We start from the raw sequence: 12,805 nt of genomic DNA on the forward strand, positions 1-12,805 counted from the left end.
CCCCTGACCATAACACAGGGAAACTCGGTCTGGGCTTCATCCAGAAACAGGAGCAATATTGGAAATTAATTTCTATGTGAAATCATTTGATGAGCCAGGTTCTGCCACCCTTACTCATGGTATCAAGGTCTGGCAGTAGCACTGCCTAGGGTTCCCACCCTCCAGGATTGTCCTAGAGTCTCCAGTAATTAAAGACTAATCTTTAATTAAAGATTGTCAGGTGATAAAACCTCCAGAAATACGTCCATACTGCCACGACCTCATTCCTTCCAGTATCACGGCCAAAAGAGGTGCTTGGCTGCACTGGAGTAGGCACAGTGCTGTGAAGGCAATACAAAGACACAGGGCTTCTGCATTACAACACTGGCCTCCCTGGCTACTGCTGAGATCCATGCCACTTTTGGGGGTTGAACTTCCATTTGTTTCTCAAGGGGAGCAATCTGCCCCTCCCCACAAGGGAATGACCTGAGGGAAACTCTACTCGTGCCCAGTCCTTCCCCCAGCTAAAAACAATCTGGATCAAAATTATTTGAAAAAAAAACCCCTAACTTCTCAAGAGCCGCTGACTAAGGCAGAAGTGCAGTAAGTGCAGATACAGTGCCTGTATCCACCTGCATATTGTCTCCCACAATCCCACCTTCTCAGCCAGGCTACCATAGTGATCAGTAAGGGCCCACTTCTGGACCATTAAGATCAATCACACTGGCTTCAATGGGAGCAGAACCACAACCTGAGAGGCTGGCCTTTGGGTCATGGACTGATGGGTCCGGAATGGAAGGGAGATCTTTGCCCCCAGTAGGTGCTATCACTCCACCTGCAAAGCCCAGCCTAGTGGAGAGTTACAAGGAATTAGCAAAGTGGTATAAAAATGGAGCATGTTATCCCCTCCATTTCAGATGATGATGATCCTGATGGGAGATGGCTCAGATGGGGAGATGGGGCAGGTAAGCACCCACCATCCTGTGATTAAATGTTATTTAGAAGGCTTTCACACTAAAGCCTCTAGGGGCATCTTCCTGTAGAATGAAATCAAATGTTATAACCACTCCTGTCCTCCACTTTGCCTGCCCAAAATCTGATCCTCATACCACAATGCACTGAGGGTGCTATGGTCTATATGCCCCTCTCCTCACAAAGTCCTGCTCGCTTATTCCATCTTTCCACTCAGATACAGGCCCAAAGCTGCTTAATTCACTGAATCTGCTTCTCATCCAAAACGTTCTCAACCCCCTCCCCCCAGTTTGAAATCAAGTCACTGAAACTCCAGCAGTTGTGACATGTTCTAATGTCTGTAACATTCTGTTTGAGGAACAAGGAGACGTATGAGCCAGTAAGTACTTTTTGACACTTGGTTGGTTGTTTTTGATATAGCCATACAGCTTAATTGAAAGGTAGGACTGGGGAAAGCCTGAGAGAGCTTAAGGAGGCATGTTAGACTGTAAGTTTCTTGGGGCAGGAGCTGTCTTTTGTTCTGTGTTTGTATGGCTACTCCTCCCCATTGCCAGGTCTCAGAGCCCAGCTTCCCATCTACACTGCTGTTTTTAGCCCAGTAGCATGAGTCCTGTAAGCTTGAGTCAGTTGACCTGGGCTCTGAGGCTCTCTGCCATGGATTTTTGTTGTTGTTGTTGCTGCGCAGATTTTCCCTCAGGCAGCTGTAGTTCAGAAGGGTGACATCCCAATGTCGGAGCATGAGACTGGAAATTGACAGAGCTGTCTACGCACAGATTCACCGGGAGACCTCAGGTCACTTAGGGCTTGATTTTTCAAAGGCACTGAGCATCCCACACTCTCTTAAATGTCACCCCAGAGTCAGGCCTTCAATCACTCTCTGCATCAAATACCCCAGCTGTAAAATTGGGATAATGCCTATTTCGCATAGGTGCTGGAGGCTAAATCAGACGCCACTGCTGAATGCCTTGGACTCCTGTTGAAGTCACTTGCAGATGAGAATGCACAACAGTGTGTAGTTTTGGGTCCTGAGGCTGCGTTATCCCTTAGGGTTTGTCTACATGGGAATGTTATGTCAGTATAAGCTAAGGTGTGAATTTAAACTGCTGTTATGCTGGTGTAACTCCGCATGTGGATATGCTTCTTCTGGCATGAGTGGCTTTTTCTGGTTTGGCTTATGTTGCTTCAGAAGGAGTTTAAACTAAACCGAAAGCCACTCATATTCAGGAATAAGAGCATCCTCTTTGGGGTGGATACTGGTAAAACTTTCCCATGCAGACAAGCCCTTATAGGCTATTGAATTTAAATAGGAATTGGGTGTCTAAACTGGCCCCTTTGAACGTCCTAGCCTCAGTGTCTGAAATGCTGCAAGATCTTTGTAAGCTATAGCTTTGTAGAGGATTATTGGGCACTGTGTACGAGTTGGGTCTGTGTATTTTGTACAGTACCTAGGTTGCTGGGTGCTTTGAAACACTGGAAAATGAATACAAGAAGGAAAATGGGAACAGTTTTCTTAGAAATAAAGAGCTGTTATTCCCTCTCCCCAGCCTTCTCCATTTACTGTATTTACCATCTTCATTTAAAGCTTTTCTTTAGTGCACTCCAGATATTAAACCACTGATCTCCCATACATAACAGCATATAACACAAACAAAAGGGTCAAGTTACACTGGAATAATTATTGACCATTATTGTTACTGCAGGAGACATCTAATTACTTTCTAGAAAACACCATTATGGAGATAGTGATCAAAAATGAGAAAGACTTAAGAGGTTGTTGCTATAATTTCACTTAACAGGAACCTAATGTAGGTTCAGTACAACTATTACATTGAACACTTATTTAATTTTTCCTGTGTTGAATTAAAAAATACATTCTAAAACTCAGCCTCAGCTTCTTTACTTATTGAATGAAGCAGGTCCTTTGATTGGGATCAGTACAACACTCCCCATAGCTTTCAATCAGCCTGTGTATAAGAGGTCATCTTCTGTTGCAGGGCTGTTGTAGGCTGTGTGTTAGCAGTGCTGAGAAAAATGGAGAGCTTTTTTTTTTTTTTTTTTTTTTTTTTGCATCTGTGTTGTTCAAGCAGGATCTCAGCTTCTTCTTTAGCCTTTTATTGAGAAAGTTTCACTTCTATCTCCATTATGTTTTCTCTTCTTTTTGGAAAGATGCTGTGGGAGTTTATTTGGAGGTTCAGGCAGCTGAGTTCAGATTCATTTTAAGATGCAAATAATCATTTTAAACTAAAATCTCGTAATGGAAAAATATCTCTAAAGCAGTGACGACCAAAACAGTCTTTCTAAAATAAAGCTGAAAGCTTAGTTAAGGACAGCAATGCTTCCCACCTAACACGTTAAGAGGCATGGAAGTAGATCTATTCTTGTAACCCTCACTCATACGAATGAGCCACACACACTGGATGGGCCACCCTGCAGTCAGTGAATGTATGTGATGCAGGATCATGGCACATGTGTATTTTATTAGTCACCCAAGTTCAGCAGCCAAAATATAAGCTCTGAGGTTCTCTGTCCACATAATAAGCTGTCTTTTTTAGTAGAGGCAAATCTCAGATATGCAAGCCATCCTATGAGTGGGTGGCTGAGGGAAGGTGTGGAGCCCAGACCTATATGCAGCTGTAGGTGGAAGACTCATGCCCATGTGGTGCCCAAGTGAAGTCAAAGGGGCTCAGTACGGGTACAGGAGTTTAATGGCACAGACTAAAGTGCAGGATCAGGGCCTGGGTTTTTAATTAGCAGAACTCAAGGGGCTGGAGGTGGGAGTGACTAGACTGATGACAAGGTGAAGAGTCTATTCATGTTAAAAAAAAAATTGAGTTTTCTCAGCTGTGGTTATTTAGGGGACTCTCTCCCCTAGGGAGAGTATCATAAAGGCCAAGGGAAATTCATGGCTTAGATACTCCAGCGATGGATACTTTAGAAATACACACAAAGGCCTGGTCTACACTGGCTTCTTACGTTGATTTAAAGTCCCTTAATTCAAATTACTTATACCTGCATCTACACTGGCACCACTGTTAATTCGAATTAAGGTGCCTTTAAAATCGACTTAATAAGACCACTTCTGCAAGTGGCATAGCACCTAATTCGAATTTGGTAAATTGAATTAGTGTCAGTGTAGATGCAATGTGACTTAATTCGAATTAATTGACCTCCAGAATGTATCTCATAATGCCCCATTTTGACCGCTCTGAACAGTCGCTCTGGGCTGCTCTGTGGTCACACTAGCAGGAAAAGCCCCCTCCCCTTAAGCCCCGGGAAGATTGGAATTCTCATTTCCTGTGCTTGCTGCCAGCATGAAGAGAGCTTTGCCACAGTTCTCAGCATGGCTACTGTAAAGCCCAATCGTGCTCCAGCATGGAGTCGACCAGAGGTATTAGACCTCATCGGGCTGTGGGGAGAGGAGTCCATTCTGGCTCAGCTCAGAGCCAGCAAAAGGAATCTGGACATTTATGGGAAGATATCACAGGGCATGCTGGAGAAGGGACACCAGAGGGACGCTCAGCAATGCCGAGTGAAGATCAAGGAGCTGTGCCAATCGTATCAGAAAGCCAGGGAAGCTAACAGCCACTCGGGCTCCTCTCCCAAAACATGCAGGTTCTATGATGAGGTGCATGCAATTCTAGGTGTCAATCCCACCACGGTGCCTCCCCACAGCATTGATACCTCCGCTAGTTCACAGTCCATGATCAATGAGGAGGACTCCATGGATGAAGAGGAGGAGGAGGAGGAAGCTGTGGAGAGCGGGGTGCAGGAGAGCGGGGTGTCCGTTCTCCCACAAATTCAGGACTTCTTCCTGACCCCCGATCAGTCCCCCAGCACACAGGACAGTACAAATGATCCCGTGGAAGGCACATCTGCTGAGTTTTCTTTCTTAATAGCATTTCTGTCCTTGTACATTGGGTGTGGGGGGCACGAGGGGATCTCGGGCGTTTCATTGGCTGTACTGGGTAGTAACCCAAGGCTCAGGTTTTTTTATGCGTTGAGAAATGCTACATTTATCATCAGTTGATATCACATGGAAAATTTAATGTATGTAATCTATCCCTCCTTTCCTGGAAAAACTTTTCAGGGGAGGGCTGCCTTGTTCCTCCATGGTAGGAGTCTTCTCTGCAATTAAGGTAGCCAGCATCATGGCTTCCTGTGTTTTAAGCATTGTCTCCCCCCGCCCTCCCACACTGTCCGCAGTTGCTATCTGTAAGGGTTTGAAATACAAGCAGAGATTTTCCTCTCCCCCCACCATCCACAGTTTCTCTCTCTAAGGGTTTGAACTACAAGCAGAGATTTCCCCCACCACCACCACCGCCACCACGCGCTCCGCAGTTGCTGTCTGTAAGGGTTTTAACTACAAGCATAGAGAGGAAATCATTTGCTACATTGTTTCATGGTCTCATTATTGAAATTGTTACAGTTGTATCATTTTCTTCACTATGCTAACTGTGGCTCCCTTGTTATTTTTCTTTCATTCTGTAGACACCTCGGCAGTGAACCGACCCTTAAGCAGTGCTGCGGATAGACTGTCTCAGATTCGAAAAAGGGGAAAAAAAAAGCAGAGATGACATGTTTTCTGAGCTCATGCATGCCTCATCAGCCACAGAAACAGAGCAAAGAGCTTGGAGGCTGACCTTGTCCCGGAGCATGGACAGGGTCACGGACACTCACAGACAAATGCAGGAGACTGATTGCAGCACCATGCAGAAGATGCTGCGACTCCTGCAGGACCAGTCAGACATGCTCCGGCATCTTGTGGACCTTCAGGAGGAGCGGAGGCAGCACAGAGTCCCACTGCAGCCCCTCCATAATGATCCTCAACCGAGGGCTATGCCGCCCTCCACCTCCCCCGCACCCACGAGGTCTCGGAGGAGATTGTCCAGGATGCAGTACGTGCTCTCCTCCACTCCAGCAAGCTACCATCCTACCCCTGGAGACAGTGAATGAACCCTCATGCCCTCTTCCCCCATGACTTGAACGTTAAAAAATAAAGTTTTTTATCATTCCAAAACGTTTCTTTATTAAATTATATCTTGTTCAGGAGGGATTTGTCAGGCACAGATATCGAAGGAGGATTTGTGGGGGTGGGTGGGGGGGGATCATCAAAGGCAAACAACATACATGAACAGAAATCACTCCTGCATCTCAGTGCAGAACTTGGTTTTCAAAGCTTCCCTAATGCAAAGCGCTCCGCAGTTAGCTCGCTGCATAGTGCTGGCATCTGGCTGCTCATAGTTGGTGGCCAGTCTTTCTGCCTCCACAGCCCAACCCTGAGGGAACTTTTCCCCCTTCACTTCACACACATTATGAAGAACACAGCAAGCAGATATCACAGAAGGGAGGTACTTCTCACTCATGTCCAGCCTAGTGAGGAGACTCCTCCATCTACCCTTTAAATGCCCAAAGGCACATTCTACAACCATTCTGCAACTGCTTAACCTTTTATTAAAACACTCCTTGTCACTGTCAAGGTGTCCGGTGTAGGGCTTCATTAGCCAAGGGAGCAAGGAGTAAGCAAGATCCCCCAGGATCACTATGGGCATTTCCACATCCCCAATGTGAATTTTTTGGTCAGGGAAGAAAGTACCCACCTGCATCTTAGAGAACAGCCCCAAGTTACAAAATATACGAGCTTCATGTACCTTCCCAGACCACCCCACACTGATGTCTGTGAAACAACCCCTGTGATCCACAAGCCCCTGCAGGACCATGGAAAAGTACCCCTTGTGGTGTATATACTTGGTCGCTAGGTGTGCAGATGCTAAGATGGAGATGCGTGTCCCATCAATGGCCCCCTCGCAGTTTGGGAAGCCCATCATGGCAAATCCCTCCACTATGTCCTGCACATTTCCCAAAGTCACTAGCCTTCATAGCAGAAGTCTATTTATGGCACTGCACACTTGATTCATGGCTATGCCCACTGTAGATTTACCAACTCCAAATTGATTCCCAACCGAGTGGTAACAGTCGGGGGTTGCCAGCTTCCAGAGAGCGATGGCGACTCTCTTCTCCACTGTCATGGCTTGTCTCAAGCAAGTGTTCATGCGAGCACAGTTCGAGGAAAGTTGCCTTTCACATATGAAAGTTCTATCTTCGAGTGATTGCTCATATCCATTCCAATATAGGTGTGTGCGCACTCCGTGCACAGATTCCCGGAACTTTTTTCGCCTTAGCAGTCCCCGTAGGGTCGGCGCAGGCGCCCCCTAGAGTACCGCGCTCATGTCATGGTACATAAGGCACTGCCGACCCCACGGGCCCCCAGTTCCTTCTTTCCGCCTGCTGGAACATTGCCTCTTGCTTGCAAGTCGCAGACCCTTAGTAGTTCATTTGTTTAACAAACGTTAAGTAATTAGGTAGTTTAGAAACCCTCAGGGGTTTTTTTCTCCGCGTTGGGCCATGCCTGGCTCAACCGGTTTCAAGCCCTGCACCGAGTGTGCTAAGCCTGTTCCTGTGAGTGACCCTCACTCTTGCTGCCTCTGATGCCTTGGAGAGCAGCACCACAGGGACAAGTGTAAAATCTGCAGAGCCTTCAAGCCGCGTACCCAGAAGGAGAGAGAAGCGCGGCTGAAGGCTATCTTGATGGAGTCCGCTCTCCGTCCGGACTCCGAACCGGCACGGTCATCTGCAGCACCGAGCGTCTCCTCGGTGTGGAGCGCTCCACCGGCACCGGCATCTTCCACCAAGGGCCCGGCACCAAAGCACCGCAAGGACACCGTGCACCGAGACTCCTCCGCACCGCTGACCCGGCACCGGGGGAGTCAGGAGATGCCCCAGCCACGTGCCGTTGAGAGTACTCCGGCACCGGCATCTCCATGCAAGGAGCCCTCCCCGACTCCCCGGAGTGGGGCAGAGCCCTTGCAAGGACCGTCAATGCCGGAGGCGTTTGCCGCGGCACGCGCCCTCATGGGCCTGCCCACGCCTCCTTCCCCCCCTTGGCCGAGGGCTAGGGGACCTACGTCCCGGGGTAAACCCGTGCTGGATGGACCCGGTGGGTGGCGGAGACAGGAGTCCAAGTCTCCCCCCAGACGGTCAAGGAGGGTCGAGAGTGCGGGCTCCCCTCCCAGCTCCAGCACCGAGTCAAGCTCCTCGACACCGCAGCACCGTGGGAGGTCGAGGAGTTCGTGGAGGACCACAACTCCGTCCTCCGTAGACAGTCCGGCTCGGCACCGCAGCCCACAGCACCGGTCTCGATCCCCGGCACCTAGCCCGGAGCGGATCCCGGTGCCCTCCATGGCGGCACCATCAGTGATATCGGCAGCACCAGCGACATCGGCACCGCCACCGCTGCCGACCACGGCACCGGCGTCCTCGGCACCGATGCATCCGGCACCAACACGCACTCCATCCCGCGGTCGGTCCCGCTCCTCTGGCCAGTACTGATCCAGGTCCCAATCCTCCCGCCGGCACTGACGGTACCGCTCCAGATCTCCGGGGGGCAAACGCCGGCGAAAGTCATCCCGGGAAAGGAGATGCTTGGGCTCGAGCAGCTGCTCTCTGCGCCGGCACCGTTCCTGACGGCACCGACATTCACCGTCGACATCTTCCTCCAGGAGCCACTCCCCCAAGACGAGGAGCAAGTGTAGATCTAGCGGCTCCGGCTCTAGATCACGGCACCGGGTGTCCCACTCGGCACCGATGCCAGCTCCAGCGTGGCCCCAGGGACCTTGGCAGTGGCTTTATTGGGGCCCCTGGGGTACACAGGTGGGACAGGCGACCGCTTCCCTCCATTCATCTGCGGTCCCGCCGCCACCTCCTCCGGTGTCCCATTCGGGGAAGGATCATCCCTCGGATGGGGGATCTGATCCAGAGGAAGGCCCCTCCACAGGGCCTTTTCCTCAGTCCTCCTCATCCCCGGACGATGTCACCTCCCGGGGTCGCAGGGCTCCATTGCCAGACTTCAGAGCTCACCAGGACATGCTGAAGAGAGTTGCAGGCAACCTGGGCTTAGACCTGAAAGAGCTCTCAGAGGAGGAGGATCCCCTATTCGGGGTCTCGAGGACGGTAGGCCCATCGAGAGTAGCCCTCCCCATCCATGAGAGGGTGCTCAAGGTGGCGAAGTCCCTTTGGCAGACTCCAGCCTCAGTTCCCCCTACTGCCAAGGGAGCCGAGAAAAAGTACTCTGTTCCTGCTGAAGGGGTGGAGTACTTATATAATCACCCTGCACCATGCTCACTGGTTGTGGACACAGTCAACCAGAGAAAGAGACAGAGGGGTCAGGGCAACACCCCCAAGAACAAAGAGGCCAAGAAGTTAGATTTGTTCGGCCGAGAGGTTTACACGACAGCCTCTCTGCAGCTGAGGATCGCCAACCATCAGGCGCTCCTAGGGAGGTACAACCTCAACCTGTGGTCCTAGCTGCAGAGGCTTGCCGAGATCCTTCCGCAGGTCCTACCTCAGGACAAGACTGCGGATTTTACGGCAGTGATTGAGGAGGGTGCTGCAGTGGCAGGAGCAGCACTGAACTCCTCCAGTGACGCGGCGGACGCCATTAGTCGGGCCATGGCATTGGCCATCACAATGAGAAGGGCCTCGTGGCTCCAATCATCAGGTTTGTCTCAGGAGGCCCAGCACACCATCCAGGATCTTCCCTTCGATGGTGCTGGCCTCTTCTCAGACAAAACTGATGACAAGCTGCATGCTCTGAAAGACTCAAGGGCCACGCTGCGGTCCCTAGGGATTTACACCCCACAGGCCTCAAGGCGACAGTCTCGGCCTCAGGCCCAGCAGCAGCCTCAGCCACCTCCGAGGCAACCCCCCAGACCCGCTCAACCCAGGAGGGGTCGGGAGAGGTTCCAAGGCCCAAACCACCGCAACCGCTCAGGGTCTTCGGCGGGGACCCAGCAAGGCTCGAATAAGGGCCAAAACAATAAAAAGTCTTTTTGACGGTGTGCAAGGGGGTGGTACTCTTACTTTCCCCCTGCCTCTCAGCCGACCCTTTGCCCACAGACTGAGGCCGTATTACGCCCACTGGTAAAGTATCACTTCGGACCGATGGGTCCTTGGCATAGTCCGCAGGGGCTATGCCCTACAACTGACAGCCTTCCCTCCGGACTCCCCTCCTATCCAGTCCCTCCTCAGGGACCCAACCCACGAGCACCTCCTCACTCAGGAAGTTTGCTCCCTCCTCCAGCTAGGAGCGGTGGAGGACGTCCCTCCAGGGGAAAGGGGAAGAGGGTTTTACTCCCGGTATTTCCTAATCCCCAAGGCCAAGGGGGGCTTGAGGCCCATTTTAGATCTCCATCGTCTGAACAAGTTCATCAGACGCCTCAAGTTTCGGATGGTCTCCCTAGCCTCTATCATTCCTACCCTAGACCCAGGGGACTGGTATGCTGCCCTCGATCTCAAGGACGCATACTTTCATATTTCTATCCTACCAGGACACAGAAGGTTCCTAAGGTTTATGGTAGCTGGTGCCCACTACCAATTTACAGCCCTGCCGTTTGGCCTTTCGTCTGCCCTCAGGGTCTTTACGAAATGTATGGCGGTAGTGGCGGCACACCTGGGCCGCAGGGGAGTCCAGATATTCCCATACCTGGACGATTGGCTGATCCGGGGCAGGTCCAGGGCCCACGTCAGGAACAGCCTAGAACTCACGTGTGCAGCGTGCACCAACCTGGGGCTGCTCATCAACGAGCAGAAGTCCATTCTCACCCCGGTGCAACGCATAGAGTTCATTGGGGCCACGCTAGATGCCACCCAGGCCAGAGCCTTCCTCCCGAGGCCTCGCTTCGAGGTGATGGCTGCCTTGATAGACGACCTTCACAGGTCCCCCACGACGACAGCCAGGCGATGCCTCCAGCTGTTGGGACACATGGCAGCCTGCATGTATGTGGTCAGGTTGGCTCGCCTCAGACTCAGGCCTCTTCAGATGTGGCTAGCCTCAGTGTACGCCCCAATCAGACATCCTCTCAACAGGATAGTCTCATTACCCACCCCAATACTGGCTTCCCTACTGTGGTGGAAGGACCCGAGGGAGGTGTTGAAGGGAGTCCCCTTCAGGGAGGTGGTACCGTCAGTGACTTTGATCACGGACGCCTCCAATGTGGGGTGGGGAGCACACATCACTGGCAACCTGAGCACCCAAGGGCGCTGATCACCAAGCGAGATGTCCCTGCATATCAATGTCAGGGAACTCAGAGCAGTCCGCCTTGCATGCAAGGTCTTCCTCCGGTTCCTCAAGGGCAGAGTGGTACAGGTCTTAACAGACAATACAGCAGCCATGTTCTATATGAACAGGCAGGGGGGAGCGCACTCCTCGGCCCTATGCCAGGAGGCTACATTACTTTGGGACTTGGCGGTGAGGCACGACTTCCACATATCTGCCTCTCACCTCCCGGGGGTCAGGAACGACGAGGCGGACCGCCTCAGCAGGTCGTTCCTTCCCCGGCACGATTGGTCACTGCACCCGGAGGTGGTGACTTCCATCTTCCACAGATGGGGTGTTCCCCATCTGGACCTGTTTGCATCGGCCTGGAACAGGAAATGCCCAAGGTTCTGCTCGCTCCGAGGTCGCGAACCGGGCTCCATTTCTGATGCGTTCCTTATAGACTGGACGGGGACCCTCATGTATGTGTTTCCCCCCATCCCCTTGCTATTCAGAGTCCTCTTGAAAATCAAGAGACAAAGCAGATATCATATTGATCGCCCCAGCATGCCCGAGACAGCACTGGTTCAGCATATTGCTGGACCTGTCTATGACCACGCCCTTACCACTCCCGAGGCGTTACGACCTGCTCTCCCAGGACCAGGGTCGACTGCTCCACCCGGACCTGGACTCCCTCCACCTGACAGCGTGGAGACTCTGTGGTTAACGGAGGGGGAGAGAACCTGCTCCATGCAAGTTCAGCAGGTCCTGCTTAGCAGCAGGAAACCTTCCACCCAGGTGGTATACCGAGCCAAGTGGAAGCGGTTTACAAGTTGGGCTCAGTCCCGGGGCATCCTACCGAGCTCCTCGCCAGTACAGGCGATTTTGGAGTACCTCCTTCACTTGAAGCTGCAGGGCTGAGCCCTGGCCTCTCTTCGGGTACACCTGGCGGCCATCTCGGCCTTCCACCAACCGATGGAGGGCAGATCCCTGTTTTCACACCCCATGTCATCTAGATTCCTTAAAGGGGTGGAGAGGCTATACCCCCAGGTCCGTGACCCGCTGCCTCCCTGGGACTTAAATCTGGTCCTCACCATGCTGACAGGACCCCCCTTCGAGCCCATGGCAACATGCCCGTTGCTCTTACTCTCCTGGAAGGTGTCCTTCCTAGTGGCCATTACATCGGCCAGAAGGGTCTCTGAGATAAGGGCCTTAACCTCAGAACCCCCCTACACTGTCTTTTACAAAGATAAGGTCCGACTGAGGCCCCACCCGGCCTTCCTGCCGAAGGTGGTGTCCCAGTTTCATTATAACCGGGATATCTTCCTCCCCGTGTTTTTTCCCAAACCACACGGTTCAGAGGAGGAGCGGAGATGGCACTCCCTGGATGTCAGATGAGCCTTGGCCTTCTACATAGAGAGGACCAAGCCCTTCCGGAAATCAATGCAGCTGTTCGTAGCAGTGGCGGACCGGATGAAAGGCTCACCTGTCTCCACCCAGTGCATCTCTACCTGGATCACCGCCTGCATCAAGGCCTGTTACGAGCAGGCAAAGGTGCCGCTTCCAGGAGCTGTAACAGCTCACTCAACCAGAGCCCAGGCCTCATCGGCGGCCTTCCTGGGAAGAGTGCCCCAGCAGGACATCTGCAGAGGAGTGACCTGGTCGTCGGTGCACACCTTCACGTCCCACTACGCCATCATGCAGCAGGCGAGAGAGGACGCGGGGTTCGGCAGAGCTGTCCTGGCAAGGGCGGCGCAACACTAA

At 52.1% G+C, this 12,805-nt stretch overlaps 1 protein-coding gene across 1 annotated transcript; it reads left to right on the forward strand.

The window, feature by feature from the left end:
- The first annotated feature begins 4,291 nt into the window (after positions 1-4,291).
- On the forward strand, positions 4,292-8,540 carry LOC137143973 (uncharacterized). The gene is made up of 2 exons (XM_067534062.1): positions 4,292-4,869; positions 8,204-8,540. Exons 1-2 carry the CDS (start codon positions 4,292-4,294, stop codon positions 8,538-8,540), a joined length of 915 nt encoding a protein of 304 aa, XP_067390163.1.
- Positions 8,541-12,805: the final 4,265 nt, after the last annotated feature.

The sequence above is a fragment of the Emydura macquarii genome, unplaced genomic scaffold, assembly GCF_026122565.2.
Source record: "Emydura macquarii macquarii isolate MOO-44397 ecotype Brisbane River unplaced genomic scaffold, CSIRO-AGI_Emac_v2 contig_3374, whole genome shotgun sequence".
Classification (NCBI taxonomy): domain Eukaryota; kingdom Metazoa; phylum Chordata; order Testudines; family Chelidae; genus Emydura; species Emydura macquarii.